The 23,559-nt window shown below is 42.5% G+C and overlaps 1 protein-coding gene across 2 annotated transcripts in view; it reads right to left on the bottom strand.

Moving 5' to 3' along the window:
• Positions 1–23,559, bottom strand: part of SLC26A4 (solute carrier family 26 member 4) — a 63,737-nt gene that overhangs the window by 10,498 nt on the left and 29,680 nt on the right. For both annotated transcript variants that reach the window (XM_047753347.1, XM_047753346.1), the window contains exons 10-17: positions 22,901–23,014; positions 17,890–17,967; positions 17,654–17,749; positions 16,262–16,368; positions 13,540–13,609; positions 3,426–3,518; positions 2,398–2,493; positions 1,292–1,522 (exon numbers count right to left, since the gene is read on the bottom strand). In XM_047753347.1, coding sequence (XP_047609303.1) covers positions 1,292–1,522; positions 2,398–2,493; positions 3,426–3,518; positions 13,540–13,609; positions 16,262–16,368; positions 17,654–17,749; positions 17,890–17,967; positions 22,901–23,014 — 885 coding nt within the window. The remainder of the gene's footprint in view (positions 1–1,291; positions 1,523–2,397; positions 2,494–3,425; positions 3,519–13,539; positions 13,610–16,261; positions 16,369–17,653; positions 17,750–17,889; positions 17,968–22,900; positions 23,015–23,559) is intronic.

The raw sequence follows: 23,559 nt of genomic DNA, 5'->3' as shown, positions 1-23,559 counted from the left end.
ACACCCTAGAATTATTTCCTGCCCTCATGGAGGTAGCCAAGAAGCCCCAGCTAAACTAAACTTCAGGGAAGCGTTAGTCTCGTATTATGACATCTGACTGCCGTGCCTTGAACCTGCCTACTTTTCTGCCCGATGCCCCTGATGCTTACCTGCAGCTTCACTTAAACTTGACAGACACTCCTGGTCAAGTTGACCCCCCACTTGGTCTGCCTTGGAGCACTTAATACAATTGTTACTGAAAAGATTACTTAACATTTGCCTTGCTCCCTAGACTGCTTAGTCCCATGAGGGTAGGGACTATGGCTACTTCATAATTAGTTTCTTGTGCCTAACCCAGTGCTTGGCACACATGTGACATTGCACATCTATTTGTTGCCAAAAAAAAAAAAAAAAAATCACTGAACTTGGGTCTGCATACCTGGTTTCTGATATCATGACTGATTCTGTCCTGCACGCTCCTCAACTCTTTGACTTCCTAGATGCCTGACTTGCTTCCTGCTGATCTAACTTGGATAACGCCTGGCTTTTTCAGTCCTACCGTGTTCGTCATTCTGCTGCTGTTCACATTACAAATAAAAACATAACACTTTAACACAAAATTTTGCCCATTTTCCTTCCTTTTCATATTCCATGCCGTAAGTTATTGTTCAGAAAAATGAAACATAATAAATGTTCATATTTGCTGAGGGGTGTCTATGTGCCAGACACTCTTCACTCTTCTCATTTAATCCTCATAACAACCCTGTGGAGTAGGTTCCACATTACAGATGGAAAAATCGAGGCACAGATGGATTAAGCAACTTGCCCAAAGTCATACCACTAGTAAGTGGCAGGGCCATGATTTCAACCCCAGCAGTCCAGCTCCACAGCGTTATGCTTTAAAATAACACACAGTATTGCTAAGTTCCCTTCGTGACTCAACAGTTAATGAATCTGACTAGGATCCGTGAGGATGCGGGTTTGATCCCTGGCCTCGCTCAGTGGGTAAAGAATCCAGCATTGCCGTGAGCTGTGGTGTAGGTCGCAGACTTGGCTCAGATTCCGAGTTGCTGTGGCTGTGGCGTAGGCTGTCGGCTGTAGCTCCGACTCAACCCTTAGCCTGGGAACCTCTATATGCTGCAAGTATGGCCCCCAAAATAGCAAAATGATAATACACTCTATTGCAAAAGCATTCCTCTAGAAGAATTACAGAGCCCATGCAATCCATCACCCTTTTGCAAGCCTGGGAAACGCAAATCATTTTACCATTGCCAAAGTTCCAAATCTGTAACTCAAAACACTGAAACCTTACCATACGCAAGGATCTCACTCCAACAACATCCAAGAAAGATACAGCTCCACAGTCAAGCACAAGGCTGTGGATCGGCACTTTGGGAACATTCACTTTGACTGGAAGCTCAGAGTTCCAATCCACTTGAATCTCTATTTCCTTGGTTGGGATATCAAGCTCTTCTGGATCTTCAATATCTTCATCAGGCTCAAAGGCATTATTCGATGAACCAGCATCACTTATAATGCCATTCTAAACAAAGAAAACACTGCCAACTTAAATACCAGTGATAAGAAATGCCTTTCAACAATGAATTTTAAATTACTTAAAAGGCCAGAATTCCTGCTGTGGTGCAGGGCACTAAGAATCTGACGGCCAGCTCGGGTAACTGCAGAGGTGCGGGTTCTATCTCTGGCCTGGGGCAGTTGGTTAAAGGATCTGGCATTGCCACCACGGCGGCATAGGTCACAGCTGCAGCTCGGATTCAATCCCTGGCCTGGGAACTTTCACATGCTAGGGGTGCGGCCATAAAATTAATTAATTAATTACATAAAATTATTCAGAAGTCCTACAAACTGTTCTTTGGTAAGCAAAACATCGAGGGGATGAACTCTTTAAGGAATAAGGTTTACCTCGGCCCAAACTTTGAGGTGCTCTAGGACAGTAAATGGAAGAGCAAGGAAATGGCTTGATTTCTGGAAGATTATGGAACTTAGCCAAGAGATACCTTGGTAGAAGAGTCTGAATAAAGGTAATATAGCACTCAAAGTTTATTAAATTACAACTACCTTCTATTGTGAATAGTTTCCTTTTTTTCTTTTTATATTCTGGCATTGAGTTAGCACTTGCTTTTTTTTTTTGTCTGTTCTAGTAAAAATAAGGTTTATTTCATCTAGAAAAAAAATCACATCCTATGTTTCCAAGGAGCTCTGCTGATTTTATTTTATTCCTTCTCACTCCCTCTGGTCTAAAAGAACAACAACTCAGCTGTTCTCTGACATATATGTCATCTGTTTGTAAACATCCGGGTACCAAAGAGGCCATATTTAATTTTAGACAATCTAACTGCTTTAATTTCATTTGAGAAAGGAAAGAATTTAAGAGGGGAAAGAATGATGTTATCTCACCTTTGTTGCTCTTAGTTGCCCTTTTTTGATGAGTTTCTGTATTTTCCTTAATGCTTTCAGCCTCTTATTATACACTCTAATGGCATCGAATCCAACCTTTGGAAATAAATGTCAAGTTACTTAAAATGTCTGGTTCCTAATGCTCATTAACGGCAATTGTTATCTGGAAAGGCTATTTCTCGGGTGCTATTATTCCTTGATATACCCTGCCAAAAAAGAAATCCTGAGGTCTGATAGAGGTCTCCACTACCAGGCCACCCTACCCCACCCGCCCAGAGACTCAGAAAAGGCAGGAGCATATTGAAGACTCCAAGACAGTAAAAAGCAAACAAACAAAACCAGCAAAAAGTAACCTTTGTAGCTTTTAAGTCTGTGTTTTCCAAATTTCCTTGACATCACAGAGCTCTTTTGTCAGTGCAAAATCTATGAACATTCCTCTGAACCATAAGAAAACACTGATCTAGAGGCAAACCCCAACTTCGGAAGTATAGCAGGCAATTCAAGACCAGAATTTCCTACTTATATATTCCATTTATACTTTTTACCCTCTATTCTAATTGGGCACCACACTGACTCCGCCCCGCACCCCCATTCCCACACCTCCCAATACACAGTTCCACATTTTCCTCTCAGCCCACATAGTTCCCAAACACCTGATATAATCTCCTTCCTTCTGCTCGCCTGCCACAAAAGCCTGATCAGTCCAACCAATAGGTATCACTCCCTTCCATGAAATCTTAACACTTACCGTCTACACTACTTATTTGGAACTCTCTCTAATTCTGCCTGGAGATCTCTCTACTGGCTTTGTCCAGCATAGTTATTGTTACTTGGACATTAACATATGTATTATTATTGGTTTTTCCTATATCCAAATAGATTATTTGAGGACAAGGATGCTGTTATAATTCTGTACAAAGGGAACAAGGTATATAGGGCCATGTGCCCAAGTTTGAGCCCAGTAAATACCTGCAGAATAAAGTCTCAAAGGAAGTTGGAAACCAAATTTCTAGGAATAAAATACTTACTGTGGACTTGATACATTTTTTTAAACCATCAACATTGCCGTAAAAAATAGGACTAGAAAATCTAAGAATCTTCACTCCTTCAGGTTCTTCAATCTAGTATTAAAAAAAAAAAAAAAGGAACTCTTAGGTTAAATTATTTCAGGCCTTAAATGCTCAATTAAGTTGTTGGCTCTTAGGGGTTCACTGGTTCACTGGTGGCTCTGCAGGTTAAGGATCCAGCATAGTCACTGCTATGGCTCAGGTTGTGGCTGTGGCTCAGGTTTGATCCCCAGCCTGGGAAAGTCTACATGCTGCAGTGTGGAGCTGAGTTCCAGCTATTCAGAGAAGCTGGGCAGGAGCTCTCAACTTTCTTTGAACAGGGGCTTCATCGAAATTGGGAAGCAGAGGGTTACACAAATTCCTTGACCTTCACAGTCACAAGTGAAGGTCAAGTTACAAAGGGCTTACAACTCAGAACTCCCAATTTACCTTGGGTTCCCTGCCTCAGAAGGAAAAGACTCCTCTCTGGAATCATTTCTAGTTCTTGATGGCACACAGCTCAACATAACTGAGAAAGAGCAAATTCCCATCATGGCTCGGTGGAAACAAATCTGACTAGCATCCATGAGGATGCAGGTTTGATCCCTGGCCTCACTCAGTGGGTTAAGCATCCAGCGTTGCTGTGAGCTGTGAAGTAGGTTGCAGACATGGCTTGGATCTGGCGTTGCTGTGGCTGCAGCGTAGGCCGGCAGCTACAGCTCCAATTAGACCCTTAGCCTGGGAACCTCCATATGCCGCAGGTGCAGCCCTAAAAAGACAAAAGACAAAAAAAGAAAAGAAAGACAAATACCATATGATATCACTTATATTTGGAATCTAATAAATGGCACAAGTGAACCTTTTCACAGAAAAGAAACTCATGGACTTGGAGAACAGCCTGTGGTTGCCAAGGGGGAGGGAGAGGGATGGACTGGGAGTTTGGGGTTAACAGATGCAACCTATTGCATTTGGAGTGGATAAGCAATGAGATCCTGGGGTATAACACAGCGAACTATATGTAGTCACTTGTGATGGAACATGATGGAGGATAATGTGAGAAAAAGAATATTTATACATGTATGACTGGGTCACTTTGCTATATAGCAGAATCGACAGAACATTGTAAATCAACTATAATGGAATAAATAAAAATCCTAAAAGTAAAAAAATAAAGGTTTGCCTTTAAAAACTATTTGGTGCTAAATTAATGCTTTCCTAATTTTTTCTTTCTTCCTTTCTTTTTTTCACTTTGCTTCATAGCAGTATTTTATTGTGGTTTTGATTTGCATTTGCCTGATAATTAGTGATGCTGAACATTTTTTCATGTGCCTATTGCACCTATATTATCTTTGAGAAAATTATTATTAGAGCTTCTGCCTATTTTTTAATCAAACTGTTTGCTTTTTGGCTATTTAGTTCTCCATATACTTTGGATAGTAACCCTTTCTGAGGTCTATGATTTACCAATATTTTCTTTCATTTGGTAGACTGCTTTTTCATTTTATTGATGGTTTCCTTTGCTGTGCAAAAGATTTTTAGTTTGATATAATCCCACTCGTTTATTTTTGTTTTTGTTGCCTTTGCTTTTAGAGTTAGATCCAAACATTTAGCACCCAAGTCTAATTTCAAGGAGCTTACTGCCTTTGTTTTCTTATAGGAGTGTTATGGTTTCAGGTCTTACGGTCAAGTCTTTTTTAACATTTTGAGTTCATTTTTGTAATGTAATATAAGATAGTGGTCCAGTTTCACTCCTTTGCATGTGGCTGTTCAGTTTTCCTAACATCATTGACTGAAGAGATTATCATCTCTCCACTGTATATTCTTGGCTCCTTTATCATAAACAATTGACAATATATGTGTGGATTTATTTCCTGGCTATTATATCACATTTATCTATATATCTATTTTTATGCCAATACTATGTTGTTTGAATTTCTACAGCTTCTTAGTATAGTTTGAAATCAGGGAGCATATCTCCAGCTTAGTTTTTCTTTCTTAAGATTGTTTTGGCTATTCAGGGTCTTTTGCGATTCCCTAAGAATTTTTAGACTTATCTGTTCTAGTTCTATTAAAAAAAAAAAAAGGTGCTGTTGGTATTTTGATAGGGATTGCACTGAATCTGTGGGTCGTTTTGGGTAGTATAGGCATTTTAATAATATTATTCTTCCAATCCATGAATGTAGACTATCTTTCCATTTTTTTGTTCAATTCTTCAACTTCATTCATCAATGCCTTCTAGATTTCAGTGTACAGATCTTTCACCTCCTTGGTTAAATTTACTCTGAGGTATTTTATTATTTTTGATGCAATTGTAAATGGGATTTTCTGAATTTCTCTTTGACTGTTCATTATTACTGTGTACAGATACAACAGATTGTACCTTGCAACTTTACTGAATTCACGTATTAGTTCTAACAGTTTTTTTGTGAAGTCTTTAGGATTTTCTATATATAATAACATGCTGTCTACAAACAGTGACAGTTTACCTCTTCCTTTCAAATTTGGATGCATTTTTATTTGTTTTTCTTTACTAATGAGTTTGGAAGTATTCCCTCCTCATCAGTTTTTTGGAAGAGTTTGAGAAGGACAGGTATTAAATCTTCTTTGGATATTTGTTAGAATTCACTTGTGAAGTAGTCCTGGCCTTTTGTTTGTTGGGAAGTTTACTACTGATTTAACCTCATTATCAGCAATCAGTCTATTCAAATGTTCTATTTCTTTATCATTCATTCTTGGAATATTTGATTTTGTTTCAGTTTTCTTGTTGTAATTGATTTCTAGTTTCATATTATTATGGTCAGAAAAAGATGTTTAACGATTTCAATCTTAAATGTATTGAGACTTATTTTGCAGTCTAGCCTAACCGTGTTTTCTATCCTGGAGAAATGTCTCACGTGCACTTCGGAGGAATGTGTATCTTGCTGCTTTTGGATGGAACATTCTATACATATCTATTAAATCAATCTGGTCCAATGTGTTATGTAAGGCTGATGTTTATTTTTTATTTCTATCTGTTCACTGATGTAAGTGGGGTATTAAAATCCCCTATCTTATTGCTGTCAATTTTTCCTTTTAGGTCTATTAATATTTGCTTTATATATTTAGGTGTTCTTATGATGGGTGCATAAATATTTACTAGTGTTACATCTTCCTATTGGACTGACCCCTTTATCATTAGGCAATGCCCTTCTTGATCTTCTACTATAGTCTTTGTTTTAAGATTTTCTTTCTTCCTTTCTTCCTTTCTTTCTTTCTTTCTTTCTTTCTTTCTTTCTTTCTTTCTTTCTTTCTTTCTTTCTTTCTTTCTTTCTTTCTTCTTTCCTTCCTTCCTTCCTTCCTTCCTTCCTTCCTTCCTTCCTTCCTTCTTTGTCTTTTTGCCATTTCTTGGGTTGCTCCCACAGCATATGGAGCTTCCCAGGCTAGGGGTCAAATCGGAGCAGTAGCCACTGGCCTATGCCAGAGCCACAGCAACTTGGGATCCGAGCCTTGTCTGCAACCTACACTACAGCTCACGGCAATGCTGGATCCTTAACCCACTGAGCAAGGCCAGGGATCAAACCCGCAACCTCATGGTTCCTAGTGGGATTTGTTAACCATTGAGCCATGACGGGAACTCAGTTTTAAGGTTTATTGTGTCTGATATCAGCATATCAGAACTACACCAACTCTTTTTGTTTCCATTTGCATGGAATATCTTTTTCCATTCTTTCACTTTCAGTCTGTGTATGTCCTTACATCTGAAGTTAGTCTCTTATAGGCAACTTATGAGTTTTTTTTAATCCATCCAGCCACTCTGATTTTTGATTGGAGAACTTAGTCCATTTACATTTAAAGTCCATTTACATTTAAAGTTCCCATCATGGCACAGCAGAAATGAATCTGATCAGGAACCATGAGGTTGAATATTTGATCCCTGTCCCTGCTCAGCAGGTTAAGGATCCAGCGTTGCCATGAGCAGTGGTGTAGGTCACAGATGTGGCTCAGATCTGGCCTTGCTGTGGCTGTGGTGTAGGCCAACAGCTACAGCTCCAATTGGACCCCTAGCCTAGGAACCCCCATATGCCGTGGGTGCGGCCCTAATGAGACAAAAAAATAATAATAAAGTCCTTCTTTTAAAAACTTACTGTCTCAAGGTCTTTTTATCCCCTCTTTGTCAAGTACACAAGTGCATAATCAAGCTGCATAAGCATTTTCCACCCTACTGACTGTAGCTTCAAGTTTCCTGGGATCAGTTCCTCTTGATTCAAGGGTATTCCCCCCATTTTATTTTGGGCAGCACATGTGGTTCACAAAATGCAAACATTGCTATTTAATGGCAGCTGCTAGAGCTTTATGGGGTCATTAATTTTATTTTATTTATATATATATATTTATTTTTTATTTTTTTAGGGCTACTCTCACAGCATATGGAGATTCCCAGGCTAGGGGTCTAATCAGAGCTACAGCCTCCAGCCTACACCACAGCCACAGCAACACCAGGTCTGAGCCATATCTGTGACCTACACCACAGCTCACAGCAACTCCAGATCCTTAACCCTCTGAGCAAGGCCAGGGATCGAACCCACAACCTCATGGTTCCCAGTCAGATTCATTTCCACTGCACACAACAGGAACCCCTGGAGCCAGAGTCTTTCACTTCACAGCTTGGAAGGCATGTATGACTTATATTTTTACTGGAATCTGGACTGGAAGAGAAAAGTTGTAGCTCAAAAGAGGAGCACTCTAAGAAAACCAACAACTTCTGCATGTTAAAGGCTTCCTTGATTTTTAAATGTATGTGATTCAAAGAGCCAAAGAATGCTACTTTCTTTGTGAGTCTTCTTTGTGATAGGTGCACAGGTTGATGCAAGAGCTGTTATGGTAGATTGACGGTTAGATAAGCAACCCTTCAGGAGGGATGGTGGATGGTGAGGGAGCAGAGGAGTTGGAGCCCAGAAAAATCTCTCATGTGGCAACAATAATAGTGAATCAGCAGGGCCTACTTGCTGGGTTTCTTTCTTTTTTCTTTTTTTTTTTTCTTTTTTGTCTTTTTGCCATTTCTTGGGCCACTCCCACGGCATATGGAGGTTCCCAGGCTAGGGGTCAAATCGGAGCCATAGCCACTGGCCTACGCCAGAGACACAGCAACATGGGATCCGAGCCATGTCTGCAACCTACACCACAGCTCACGGCAACGCCAGATCGTCAACCCACTGAGCAAGGCCAGGGATCGAACCCGCAACCTCATGGTTCTTAGTTGGATTCATTAACTGCTGAACCACGATGGGAACTCCACTGGATTTCTTTTTTAAAGTAATTATTGATAGGCATGTACTTACTGCCACTTTGTTCATTTTTTTTCTGGCTGTTTTTTTAGTTACTCTCTGTTTCTTTCCCTTGCTTTCTTCCCTTTTGGCTTGACTACTTTCTTTAGTGTTACGTTTAGTTTTTTTTCTCATTATTTTTTGTGTATTGTAGTAGCATAGATTTTTGCTTTGTGGTTACCATGAGGTTCACATACAGAAGCCTATAAATATAACAGCCTGTTTTAAGTTGATAGCAACTTAAGTTTGAACACATTCTAAAAATGGTACATTTTTTATACTTCCCCCCCCCTTTTGTGTTTTGAGGTCATATTTTACATCTTTTTGCTTTGGGTTTCCTTAACTGTTTGGGTTTTTTTTTGAGTTATAAATAATTTTACTTCTTTTTTCTTTTAACCTTCATGTTAGCTTTGTAAGTGGTTAATCTGCTATCTTTTCTATATATTTGCCTTTACCCATGAGATTTTTACTTTTATATGTTCTCCTGTTGCTAGTTAATGCCCTTTCTTTTCAGTTTAAAGAAGTCCCTTTAATATTTTTGCAAAGCCATTTTAGTGTGATGAACTCCTTTAGTTTTCACCTGTCTGGGAAATTTTTCATCTCTCTTTCAGTTCTGCATGATAATCTTGCCAGGTAGAGTATTCTTGGTTGGAACTTCTGTCCTTCAAGCAATTTGAATATATCATACCACTTCATTCCAACCTGCAAAGCTTCTGTTGGAAAATCAGCTGATAATCTTATGGGCGTCCTCTTATATAACACATTTATTTTTCTCTTGCTGTCTTTACGATTCATTCTTTAACTTGTGACATTTTAGTTATCATATCTTTGTGTACATCTCTTTGGGTTCATCTTATTTGGAAGTCTCTGTGCTTCCTGGACTTGGATGTCGGTTTCCTTCTCCAGATTACAGAAACTTTCAGCCATTATTTCATCAAGCAAATTCGCCTTCCCTTTCTCTCTTGTTCTTCTGGGATCCCTAGAATGTGGATGTTAGTCTGCTTCATGTTGTCCCATAAGTCCCTTAAGCTCACTTCACCTTTTTTTTTTTTTTTTTTTTTTGCTTTTTAGGGCTGTACCTACAGCATATGGAAGTTCCTGGGCTAGGGGTTGAATCAGATCTATAGCCAATGGCCTACACCACAACCACAGCAATGCCAAATCCAAGCCATGTCTGTGACCTACACCACAGGTCATGGCAACACCAGATCCTTAACCCACCAAGCAAGGCCAGGCATCAAACCTGCATCCTCATGGATGCTAGTCAGATTCATTTACCACTGAGCCATGATGGTAACTCCCTCTCTTCATTTTTAAAATTATTTTTTACTTGCTTCTCTGTTTGGATCGACTCCACCATCTTGTCTTCTAGGTTGCTGATCCATTCTTCTAGTTTGCTGTTGAACACTTCTAGTGTATTTTCTAGTTCAGTTATTATATTCATCAGCTCTGTGACTTCTGTTTAGTACTTTCTTCTATTTTTCTATGCCTTTGTTGAAGTTTGTACTGTGTTTGTCCATTCTTCTTCTGTGTTCAGTAAGCATCTTTATAACTATTACTTTGGACTCTTTATCAGGTAGATTACTTGCCTCTATTTCTGAAGTTTTCTCTTATTCTTTCATTTGGAACATATTCATCTGTTTCCTCATTTTGCTTGATTCTCTGTTTTTATTTCTATTAGGCAAAACAGCTACCTCTTTTAATCTTAAAGGAGTGGCCTGTGCAGGAGATGAACTCTTTTGTTCAATTTTGCCCTAGCTCTTGGTTGTCTTTTAAACCTTTGTGCTCGTCTAAGTAGCCTGGTTTATTTTTGATAAGTTTCAGCTGTTGAGGGTGTGCCAAGATTTGTCGTTATTCCAAAGGGAGGCATCTCAGTCAGCCCCTAGTTACCGGCTGATTGGAAGCCAGATCCTCAGGCAGCACCTTTTAAAATATGCAAATACATAGTCTTGTGAAACCACAGTTGTAAATGCTGCTAACTTCCAGATTAGGAGACCTAGAGGTGTCTCCTGAGCAATGGTTGTAAAAAGTGGAGCTTCAGATGAGTGTATAAACTCCTTTCTGGAATGTCTCGCAAGCTGTGGCAAGGCCAAGAGAGGGTTCATGGATGGTATCTCCCTGCCTACATTGCCTGAAAGCATTTCTGTAGCCTCTACATGTGTAGCAAATTTCAAGCCTATCCCTCAGACTGAAGCTCTAGGATAAGTAAATGGGTTTTTTTCCACAGGCAGACTGGGGTATGTTTTAGTCTGCTATCTGTACAGAACCCTGGTGTGGTAGCCTGCCCAGAACTATCTTTCCAACTGTTACTGTCCCAGGGGGCCCAAGCATGCAATCCCCTCTGGCTACCAGGGCCAGGCAACCAAGGAGCATTCCTTGTATGGACCTTGCTCACCCACCAGCTTTAGTATGGCTGCAGGAGAGTGCTGAGGGTGGGGCATGCTGCAGCATTAGCGATGCAAGAGCACTGGGAGCAGGGCAGACCTGTGGCTTTATTGAGGTTGTACCTGGGTGTCAGCACCTATACTACCAAGGTATAGGAAGAGAACAAAAATGGCACTTGCCAGCACCTCCATCCCTAAAGCAAGTCCTAACTGGTCATTTCCCCTCTGGCAGATGCTTTAAGATTAGCAAATAAACCTCCTTCACATAGGATCCAGGCACTTTCAAATGCTGCCTTTGTACTGGCCCCCAGTATGAGTGAGCCCACATGTGAGCCCTTCCAAAGCAAAAACTCAGCTTCCCACAGTCTCCTTGGGGCCCCTACACATAAACCTCCATGGGTTTCTAAAGCCAGATATTTGGGGGCCTCGTCTCTTTAGTGCCTGTCTCAAGGGATATGAGGCTCAAAGCCCTTGCTCCTCAGAAAGGAACTCCAAACTGGGCAGACTCCTCATACTGTGGGTTGCAGAGCCAAGGGTGGGGTTTGGGCAAGACTGCATTCCTATCTCTCCTATTTGTCTCAATGTGGCCTTTTTATCCCTTGCTGTGGAGGAGCTGTTAAGTTGGTCATCAGCTCTTTTTCAGCAAGAATTATTCCATATGTGGCTGTAGATTTGGCACATCCGTGGGAGGAGGTGAGTTCAGAATCTTCCTGAGCCACCATCTCGAACCACCCCTTTCAATTTTCTTTTGGCCTTGCCCATAGCATGCAGAAGTTCCCAGGCCAAGGACTGAGCCTGCACCACAGCAGCCACCCAGCTGCTACAGTGACAGCACCAGATCTTTAACCTGCTGAGCTGCACGGGAACTCCTTTTTCTCTGCTTTTTCATCTTTGTTCCCTCTGGTGATCATTAAGCAATCTTATATGCAGGAAACACAAGCTGATCAGTGGAATGTCCGGTTTGGTTTTTTTTTTTTTTTAATTTTCTGTATTACATATTCTTTCTTCCAATTCCAAGGATAGAGAAAAATGTCAAATAAGGTTCTTGGTGACACAAAACAAAAAGGTCTCTTCTTAGAAGTGAATGGAGAAAATCTTACAGAGATTTCAGAGTTTCATAGAGGATGAGGATAAATAAAAATGTTTTTCCTTTTTCTGCTTAAAAATTTTTTTTTTAATGTTACGGCTTTCAGCGGTGTTACCATAATGCTTTGGGTTTGGATCTCTGTGTGTACATTAATTGGGTTCAGTGGGCATTTGGGATTTGTACATCATATTTTTCATCAAGTTTGGGAAAATTTTGATACTTATTCAAATATTTTGCCTGTCATTTTTTCTCCTCTTATTTTGGGACTGTTAGTACACATATGTTGAGCTGTTTTATTTTGTATGAGAGGTCTCTGAGGCTCTGTCCATTTTTTTTTTTTTAGGTATAATTGACATATTATATTTGTTTCAGGTATACAACTTGATCACCACAATAGGTCTAGGTAACATTTGTCACCATACATAGTCACAAAATTTTTTGTTCTTGACAATTTTCTTTCTTTCTTTTTTTTTTTTTCTTTTTAGGGCCACACTCACAGCATATGGAAGTTCCCAGGTGAGGGTTCTAATTGGAGCTACACCTGCCAGCATACACCACAGCCACAGCAACACAGGATACAAGCCACATCTGCGATCTATACCACAGCTCATGGCAATGCCAGATCCTTAACCCACTGAGCGAGGCCAGGGACAGAACCCAAAACCTCATGGTTCCTAGTTGGATTCATTTCTGCTGCACCACAATAGGAACTCCTGTTCTTAGCAATTATCAAATATCCAATACAGTATGATTAATTGTTGTTGTCATGCTGGACATTACATTCCCATGACTTATTTTATAACTGGAAAGTCTATGTCCTTTGACCCCCTTCACTCAGAGAAATAAAATTACTATTCAACTTTTGAAAATAATTGCATTGCCAAAATTTTTTTCTTTTTCTTTTTTGGCCACCCTGTGGCATATGGAGTTCCCAGGGCAGGGATCAGATCCCAGCTGCAGTTTAGCCCTATGCTGCAGCGGCAGCAATGCTGGATCCTTAACCCACTATACTAGACCAGAGCTCAAAACACCACCAATCCCGTTGCACCACAGCAGGAACAGAATTGCCAAATTTTAAAAAATTCCTCTTACAGTGGTTGGACATCAAAATGACATTTAAGTAGCATAGACAACATTTACATAAACCAAGGATATCAGAGGGCACATTGGATCAAGAGTTTTCCTGACACCACGAGTGCACTTCTCAGACTTGCCCAACAGAAACCTCCCTCTTTGGCCACCTTGTCCTTAACAAATATGCAAGCCCTGAAAACCCAGTTTAGCAAACCCAAGTCTAGTACATGTCCAGCAAAGGCACTTACATTTTTGTAATCCTTGGTGCTTCTGTAGATGTCTGTGTTAGGGATGCTTCCAAGGCTGTTCCATGAGGGACTGAAAGAAGAAAAGCTAAGGTCAGGATTTTTTGGAACAGATGTATTTTGGAGTAAAAAAAAAAAAAATAGAAGAAATTATAGATAGTCAAGTGCACATCATCTGGATGTTTTGGGGACTGTCTTTGCTGCCGGTGACATTCTCCAGTAGCTAACCCTGAAGTGAACGGCTGGTGTTTACGTGGAATTAGGGGAGAAGAAGGAAGTGGGACTCTTCTCTGATGGCTTTGAGAAGTAAAGAGCATCAGACTCCTGTATGCATAGCACTTTATAGGATAAGCAAAGAACTTTCACTCATGTTCAGTCTTATTTAAGCCCCATCATAATGCTGAAAGGTCAGCAGTATTGTCCTCATTTTTACTGGTGGTAATCTGAGATTGAGAGAAGTTCAAAAAGGCCCTGGAGAAGGAGTTCCCGTCGTGGCGCAGTGGTTAACGAATCCGACTAGGAATCAGGAGCGGCCCAAGCAATAGCAAAAAGACAAAAAAAAAAAAAAAAAAGGCCCTGGAGGGATGAGGCAGCACGGCCTCCATCTTTAACCAATAGGTCTTCATTACCTCTCACGGGGTTGCAGTTACTTGTGAGTAATGCCAACTTTCTGATAAAGTATGGAGCATCTGCAGTGATCAAGAAGTCTCATTTCATAGAACTAGGAGCCTGGAAGGACCAGAAATAAGTCTTTTCCATCCATCAGACTGTGGATTTCCTGTTCCTGATGCCATCAAATAAATTCCATGATTCTTCAAGTAGGACTAAGGACATATGCTAAATGCAATTCCTGAAGAAAGAGTGTCTGGGGTCTTCTCAGCCATGTACTCTCTGGATCAGCCTTGTAATAACTGAAAATGAAATCCTCTGGAGGATACTTCTTTCCATTGACTCAAAGCCTTATTACCATATCTGCAGATCAACAGTGCCACTGATTACTGCTTGGCTTCCTGATTCTGATTTTTTTTTTTTTTTTGTCTTTTTAGGGCTGCATCTGTGGCATATGGGGGGTTCCCAGGCTAGGGGTCTAATCGGAGCTGTAGCCGCCGGCCTATGCCAGAGCCACAGCAATGCCAGAGCCACGGCAACACCAGATCTGAGCCGCATCTGCGACCTACACCACAGCTCATAGCAATGCCTGGCTCCTTAACCCACTGAGCAAGGCCAGGGATCGAACTTGCAACCTCATGGTTCCTAGTTGGATTCGTTTCCGCTGCGCCACAACGGGAACTCCCCTGTTCTGATTTTTAACTTAAAGCTCAGAAACTCTATGATCTTTCTCTACAAAACTGTTCTCTCCCAATCACACTCATGCAAATAAAAGTAAACACGGAGGTGTCCGGAGGACAAGAGGCATCATCATCGTCCAAGGACAGTTTCTAAGATGCTTCCCAGCAGCTATTGTTACATTGGAGGCTTGTAAACTCTTACAGGCCCTCGGGCAACCACTGAAGGGTGTTGCAGCAGTAAACCCAAGCCCTTGGGGAGGCTCCGACCTGCCAGGGGAGGTAAGTGGGGAGGGAAGGAGAACTGTTGGTGGGTTGGGGAAGGTGGATTTATGTCAAGCTGAAGACATCCATGTTGAAGTTTTCACAGGTTTTTTATTCCTTCGTGGCCCAAGTGCAGGCAGAGAAGGGGGCCAGAAGTCTGGGAAGATGACAGAAGTTTTGAGGAAGGAGAGATGCTCTCTTCTGCTCTTTGTTCAGACAATTTCATAGACCAGAAGGGCACCTGCTAAAGGCTGCTCAAGAGTCAAAACCAATGAGGAGTTTTGTTGTAGCCTAACGGGATTGGTGGCGTCTCTGCCACACTGGGACATAGGTTCGACCCCCTATCTGGCACAGTGGGTTAAGGATCCAGTGTTGCCACAGCTGTGATGTGCTGCTGGGTTCTGATCCCTGGCCCAGGAACTCCGTATGCCACAGGGTGGACAAAAACAAAAGGAAAAAACAAAAACAAAACATAGACCTTCAGGCTGCCTCTCAGGTGGCTTCTCTGTCTCTTTAAACTGTGTCTTTGCTGCCTTCACTCTGCAGATGGATCTAATTACGTCTACTTCCCATAACTGGTGTGGCTTATTGGGCACATACCTTATTTGGCAGATTTGAATGGACTGGGGCTGCAGGCAACTGTTTCAAAGACTCCTATTCTGGGTTACATAACTTCTGGGTTACTAGCTTCAAAAGAAAATGAGCTATAATATATTTAGCAGGCTTCTGGTCCTAAGCCTTGGGCCCAGTGCCTCTCTCCTCTCATTTAAAAAAGAAACTACCCAGCAACCTTTTGCTGAATCATATATTTTTAGTCTCATCATGACCTGGAGAAGAGCATACCAGTTGAGCTTGTGAACAAGTGCATAGATTTGGGGGCGAGATATATCTGGGCTCAAATCCTGGTTCTGCTATTTACTAGCTGTGTGAACTTGGGGACAGTTCTTAACCTTTCTGAGCTTCAATTATCTTACCTGTAGAATGAGAGTAATAAAACCTGTTTTGAAGATTAAAAATAATGTGTGTAAAGCACCATATGCTTACTTCATAGGAGCACTCAATATATATAGTAACTATTCTGAAAGGGACTAGTTTTATTCTGCTCATCACAATGGTATAGAAATGTCAGGGTGTGTTTTCCTGCTTAGAGATAACCTGGATCTTACGTTACTTACAATTGAACTCTCACGACCACAGTCAGAAATCCAAACATAAGGCCCGCTAGTAAACCGAGGTCCAGCCCCAGAATGATGGATGCTATGCAAGTAAACACCCAGATAACCTGGAAAAAGGTGGAAATCAAAAGACTCATGTTAATTCATCACATGACTGATTACCTGTAAATAATAAGATCAAATATTCAGGAACAAATGACAGCTTTGTCAAACAGTCTGAATTCATTTCATATTTTAAGTGGAAGTAGACATTGGCCTTCCCGATAAAGGCCAGCTGTCCCTACTCTTAATTTAATTTTGGAATAAGTAATATATTAACACCGTTCAAAATGAAATTAGCATAAGAAAGCTGTGCAGTGAAAAAAATCTTGCTTCTAACCTTCTCCTCTCTCCATCCATTCCCAACCTCTCTGTTTTCTTATATCATTTTATTGTGTGTATGTGTGTGTCATATGTGCACACATTTCAGCAGCATTTCTTTTTGCAAATACAAGCAAATATGACTATAAAGCATATTTTATTTTCTCATCTTTTTGTGTGTGTGTGTGTGTGTGTGTGTGTGTGTGTATGTGTCTTTTTTCCTTTTCTAGGGCCATTTCTGCAGCATATGGAGGTCCCCAGGCTAGGGGTCTAATCAGAGCTGTAGTCGCAGAGCCACAGCAACACAGGATCTGAGCTGCGTCTACAACCTACACCACAGCTCACAGCAACGCCAGATCCCTAACCCACTGAGCAAGGCCAGGGATCAAACCTGAAACCTCATGGTTCCTAGTCGGATTCGTTAACCACTGCGCCACGACGGGAACTCCATATTTTCTCATCTTTGAGTGTGTTATAGACACCCTTCCTATTCCGCACTGATGTCTTTTCCACTTTACAGTTTCTCTTGGAGATCTTTCCACATCAATATATGGGAACTTTTCCCATTCTTTTCTGTGTTCTGGTTTAACTTAGAGCGGAACTCTAAGGGGTGTGGCTTTTCCCCCAGTTCCTCAGAACAGTTGTGAAAGTTACTACAATCAAAATTATAATCAGCATGGGACCTTTGTGTTTCGTTTTTACTTTATTTGTGTTTGGGGTGGCCTCAATTTATTACTTTTTTTTTTTTTTAGATTTGTTCATTTGTTCTTTGGCTTTAGAAGGCCAAGGGTATATGCAGGAACTCCTATGGGATTCTTGCTGGAAATGGATCTTCCCAGAGATCCAGGACCTTCCCAAAACACTGCTCCTGTGCAAGGCTTCCCAGCTTTGGCTTATGCACAAGATTCTACTTGCTGCTCTAGTTCCCAAAACGCAAGAAAGACTTAGGAGATTATGGGACCGAATAATATGGCAAGAAGTATATAAGAAGCAGTTTTTATTTCAGAGAAAAATGGGCTGTGAGTGACTTACGGCGTCAGTCTTGCTCTGCCTCCACAGACGAGGAACGTCACACACCTGCATAAACATCCCTTTCAGGTTGGCAATTACAACAGCTGCCAGGACTGACTGCCAAGAGAGGGGGGAAGGTTGTGTTATTTAGGGGAATGGTCTTCCGCGAGATGACTTTTAAATCCCAGGCACCTTCTCTGGTGGCAGGGCAGTGAAGGGAAATGAGGCCATCCGTGTGGCAAGAAGCAGGGTTGTACCTTCTGCAGGGGTTCCAGCAGCTTCCCCAGGGCCACAATGGCGATCATCACAACTGCAGCCGAGATGATGCCGGCAATCTGGAAGACAGGCATCACCCATAACCGGGGCCCGTCCCTCCCACTCTGGATGTGTGCGAGAGCCTGATCCAGGACACACTGAATGCTTCCTGACCATCCCCCCCCCCCCTTGTGCTAAATAATTGAGAAAAATGATAATCCTTTGCTAAAACTCCACAAAACTTGAGGGAAAACAGAAACCACGCATTGAGTAGCTACAGCAGAACAATTAAAGAAAGGGTGGTACCTGAGCCTGCTAGAGTAAAGCCAGTTGGGCCGGGATAGCACTTGGACATATTACAGACCTGTACTTTCAGTGTCAGTGCAGGAGGCCAAACTTCTAGCAATTTTCCATCCCGGCAAACAGGGACCATCTCCCTTCCTGGACAGCAGGTCCTTGCAACATGCTTGGGAAATCAATTCTCACAGCAACATAACTGATTCTTCTGCATTACTGAACCAGCGGTCTGATAACAGTTCTGATAACACTTTGTAGCCCGTGGGTGCCATGAAAGTCTCAGAGAAAACAAGTTTACCAGTCCTACTGCAAATCCACCTGAGCCTGCTGAGAGGTGGGACCACATCTCCTGCAGCCTCTCGTAGCTGCCAGCATGCAGGCTCAGAGCTTCGCCCCATCGCAGCCCAAGCAATGGAGGGCCAATAGCAGAAGTAAAGGAAGCTTCAGACACGTTACCTTCGCTGGCAAAAAAAGCTCTCCTAAGATCCGTACATAGTTAGGAAAGAGGCTGAGGGGGTGGGGACTATTCTCTGGTGTGATTAGATGACCATTGGATTCTTTGCTGAGAGAGCTGGGGCCTGGCCGAGGTGAAGCCTAGAAGCTCTGAAACAAAGGAGAGAAGGAGACAGGGAGGAGCCAGAAGCAAATCGATCAGAGAAGCAGCAGCAGGGAAGGTTGCATTGGGCCCAGGGACTGCCTAGGGCAAGATGTTTACGTTGAAGGAGACACATAAAGCCAATATAAATAGAAAATCCAAACACTTAAGGAAATTTCATAGTCATGTTCATCCACTCTTCCTGGCAAAGTGATCATTCATATCCAGCGAGCAGCCTCAGGCGATACTATGTATGTGACGTGCTCTGCTCTGCCCATCCATAGCCCCTTTTCTAGGCACTTCTTGACCCCCCCGGCAATATACCTGAGTTCCCAGTACCTTGGTGAGCTTGCCCCTCTCCCATCCAAGTACAGGAGTTAATATCCTTCCTCCCTGCTTCCCTCCTTTCCTTCCTGTCTTCTGTGCAGTTACTTAACCAACAGTTATTGTCTGTCATGAAGCATTTGCACCCCACTGTGGATGTGGGTCTCTGATGACTGGTGAGAGATGGCGATGTGGGGAAAAGGACCACAGCTAGCTGCCCAGCTCATGCCAGGACGGTAGCCATCTATTCACCAATGATGGAGAATCATTGGCCTCCAATTAGAGGCACCAAGACTAATTTGGGTTCCCATATTAAAATCTGGAAGGCGGAGTTCCCATTGTTCTTTCACTGGGTTAGGAGCCCATCTAGTATCCACGAGGATGCAGGTTCCATCCCTGGCCTTGCTCAGGGGGGTTAAGGATCCAGTGTTGCCATGAGCTGTGCTGTAGGTCGCAGATGAGGCTCAATCTGGCGTTGCTGTGGCGGTGGTGTAAGCCGACAGCTGTAGCTCTGATTGGACCCCTAGCCTGGGAACTTCCATATGCCAAAAGATGAAAGAAAAAAAGAGAGAGGGAGGGATGGAGGAAGAAAAAGAAAAGAGAAGAAAAGAAAAGAAAAGAAAATAAAAGAAAGAAAGGAGAATGAAGGAAAGGAAAGTAAGGAAGGAATAATGAAGGAATGGAAGAAAAGGGAAAGAAGAAAGAAAGAAAGAAATGGAAAGAAAAGAAATAAGAAAGAAAGAAGGAAAAGAAGAAGAGAAAGAAAGAAGAAAGTGAAAGACATGAAAAGAAATAAAAATGAATGAAGAGGGAGGGAGGAAGAAAGAAAAAGAAAAGAAAGAAATCTGGGAGGGGATGGGAACTTAACTTTTAAGGAAAAATGACTTATTTTGTAGGAAATGCTGTAGATCCCAAACCTATGAGCAGATTCAATTACTAGAAAATGACTTCTTTTGGGAAGTGTGAGGGTAAGCAGCGCTAGCGAACTGCTTGCCATGGGAATAGCTTTTTGGTGAAGCGGAAAGGGGGTGAAAGAAAGAACAGGTTGCGATGTTGAGCTCTTCTACAGTCTAGAGATGGGCTGAAAGCAGCTCACGTCTACTAACACTCATTCTTCCATTCATTCATTCAGCAAATACATGCTAGTTACCTTGTACATACATGTCTGGTACAAATTATGTATCATAGGTACTAAGGCACGGTTTTTATCTTGAGATTAATGACCAGTACAATCAGCATTCACAAGTACGTGCCAGGATTGGACAAACACTTTCATATCTAATCCTCTCAACATCCCTATGAGGTGAATACAATTATACCCATTGCACAGATGCTGAAACTGAGGCTCCACCGTGGGGGGGGGCGGGGAAAGCATGGGAAGACACACAGGGGGAATCCTGCCAATTTATTTGGTCATGAGTCCCTGGATTTCAGTCCAGGCACTTCAACTTTTAACCCTAGAACTTAGTATACATTTCAGTAATTAAATATCAAGCTATTTCTGTGCTTGCTTCATTCTTCAGTACTGAAATCCTGGCATCCTTCATTCCTAAGTGTAATACATGCCAGTATGTGGCAAGGGGTATTAGCTTACCAGAGCACCACTATTCCCAAACCCTCTGCCAAGGAATCACTTTACATGGGCATTCTTACATGGGCTGGGGGTGGGGGGTGGATGGGAATGGAGGGGGCTTTGCTAATTTGAGCGTGAAGGTAACAGCAGGAGACTGTGCATCACCTCTTGGGGATCTGCCTGAATCCACTTGGAGCCGTGAGCCCTCGAGAGCTTGTCAGGGCCCCCTACCTAGTGAAAGCAGCAGAAATTTTCACTGCTGACAGCTGCTCCCTGAACAGACACACCTCTGATCGCTTCCCCTTGACCATGGATCCCTGGTTATGCTTCCTGTTTGGGGCTGTATTGTTTTACTTGCTTCCTCAGAGCTAAAAAAGTTTGCAGAAGAAGAGGAAGAAGAAAAAGAAGGAGGAGGAGGGGGAGTGGGAGGAGGAGGAGAAGACTTCCATATGCCATGAGTCCAGCCAAAAAATTTAAACGTTTAAAAATAAAAATTAAAAAATAAATGGGAAAGGAGCATCATGAGTACCTTGGGGACAATTCAAGCTCTCCCTGAGAAACTCACTGTTGGAGTCACAAGTTTTCTCAGTTACTTTTTTTTTTTTTCTTTTTTTAGGGCCAAACTCATGACATATGGAAGTTCCCAGGCTAGGGGTCGAATTGAAGCTACAGCTGCTGGCCTACACCACAGCCCCTGGCCTACACCACAGGTACAGCCATGCGGGATCCTTAACCCACTGAGCGAAGCCAAGGATCGAACCTGTGTCCTCATGGATACTAGTCAGATTCCTTATCACTGAGCTACCATGGGAACTCCCTCAATTACTCTCTTTTTTACTTATTTGTAAGTGACTCTGCCTGAAACAAAAACAAACTCTATTTGAAAACTCTGTGTGTGTTACACTATTTACTTCAGATTTATTGTACTTCTTTCTAGTCTCAGTGTATTTTTTTCTCTTAAATAATAGTTCCTCCTGGGAGTTCCTGACATGGCACAGTGGTTAACCAATCTGACTAGAAACCATGGGGTTGCGAGTTCGATCCTTGGCCTTGCTCAGTGGGTTGAGGATCTGGCGTTGCCGTGAGCTGTGGTGTGGGTCACAGGTGTGGCTCAGATCTAGCATTGCTGTGGCTGTGGCATAGGCTGGCAGCTACAGCTCCAATTGGACCCCTAGCCTGGGAACCTCCATATGCTGTGGGAGCGGCTCAAGAAAAAAGGCAAAAAGACAAAAACAAAACAAAAAAAAATAGTTCCTCCTGTGTTGGGAGGAGAAAACTCTCCAGGGCATAATGGAAACACAATTCTGGAGCCTGCCCTTCACCCCAATCCACTTGGTTCAGCAGAGCTGACTCATGTCCAGCTGGAAAAGATGGCCTCAGAATGGTTCCTGAGCTTTCTGGCTGATCGAAGGAGGAGTCTTCCAGAGGTTAAGTGGGATGCTGGTTTGGGGGAAGGCAACAATGTAAAACCACATTTTTTTGACCATGCCCATGGCATGTAGATGTTCCCGGGCCAGGGATCAAACCCAAGCCACAGCAGTCACCTGAGCCATAGCAGTGACAACACCAGATCCTCAACCACTAGGCCACCAGGGAACTCCCTTAAAACCACATTTAAAAGGCAAGATTAAACCCAAATTCAGAACTTTAGGAACAAAAATCTTACTCAGGAAGAAATGCCAACTTGTTACAACAAAAATATCCTCGGATAGCAAACTGTCGTTCTCTGGGACCCAACACCTCTTCAGGAAGCTCCTGATCCTTGTAAAGGAATCTAAACAGACATTTTTCATTTTCCTGAAAACAGGGTAACTCACGAAGCCATGAAGGGCTCTTACCAGCCCTTCTCTATCCCCAGATAACAAATTGGTAAAAATCAACATCCAATTCCTTGGCAACTGTTATCGTCCCTGAAAAAGCAAGTAAGTGGGGCTAACTGCTAGCTGAGCTCCGACAAAAAAAATGTTGGAGACGTGCCGCTTTGGAAAACTGCAACGGTTGTCGTTGTCGTAGAGGTTTTTGGGAAGGGGGTGGATCACAGAGATGGAGAGGCCCCCTCCTCTCCCTCCCCCCCCCCCACCACCGCGCCCCGCCATTGGGATAAGCCTGGGACGTGCAAGTTTCTCAATTCTCAAAGGCTAATCGCCCTGTGCCTTTCTGAGCCACCGTTCCCCTGACTCCGTTCTTCGTGGCGGATGGCTCTGAGCACAGGGCTCTTCCATACCTGCGTCTTCCCCCCGGTGCTCTCCTGGACGGCGGTGCGGGACAGGGCAGTGGTGGCCACAAAGCAAGAGAAGAATCCAGAGAAGATGTTGCTGATCCCAAAGGCAATGAATTCCTAAGAGAGAGACTGGATGGTAGTGATGCTACAAATCGAATCTTTACGAGACCCTTGCCAAGAGTTTACAGAAGAACATTGAGAAAACAAACTCCCAAACCCACCCTGCCCGAGAGTCCCAGTTTAATTCTGACCATTAAAGGGGCTTGGGGCCCTTGAAAGACATCCGGAGTTGGGGCTCCAGGAGCAGTTTGGGTTCCTACTCAGAGAAGCCTCCCTGCTCTCAGTTGTTTTTAAGATGGACTGATCTCTTGCTCTCATGCTTATTTCACTTCCTGGTGAGTGGCATATCTGGAGCTCTCACATAAAATATGTTTTCCGTGGGTTGGATATTTGCTATGAAGTACATCATGATTAGGAGAACTCTTATTCTGATTGAGGACTAATCCTTTAACTGCTGTAATTGCTAGGCTGTGTTTTCAGAAACGTACCACACTTGCAGATTTTGCAAGCAGTGGAAAATCAGCTCACCTGGTGTCCTATCAGATGCTACCAAAAAAACCCGCCTTGTATCTATTACAGCTACCCCCATGAATCCCTATGTT

The sequence above is a fragment of the Phacochoerus africanus genome, chromosome 11 (assembly GCF_016906955.1).
Source record: "Phacochoerus africanus isolate WHEZ1 chromosome 11, ROS_Pafr_v1, whole genome shotgun sequence".
NCBI lineage: Eukaryota > Metazoa > Chordata > Mammalia > Artiodactyla > Suidae > Phacochoerus > Phacochoerus africanus.
This window is presented reverse-complemented; position numbering and strand designations above follow the sequence as displayed.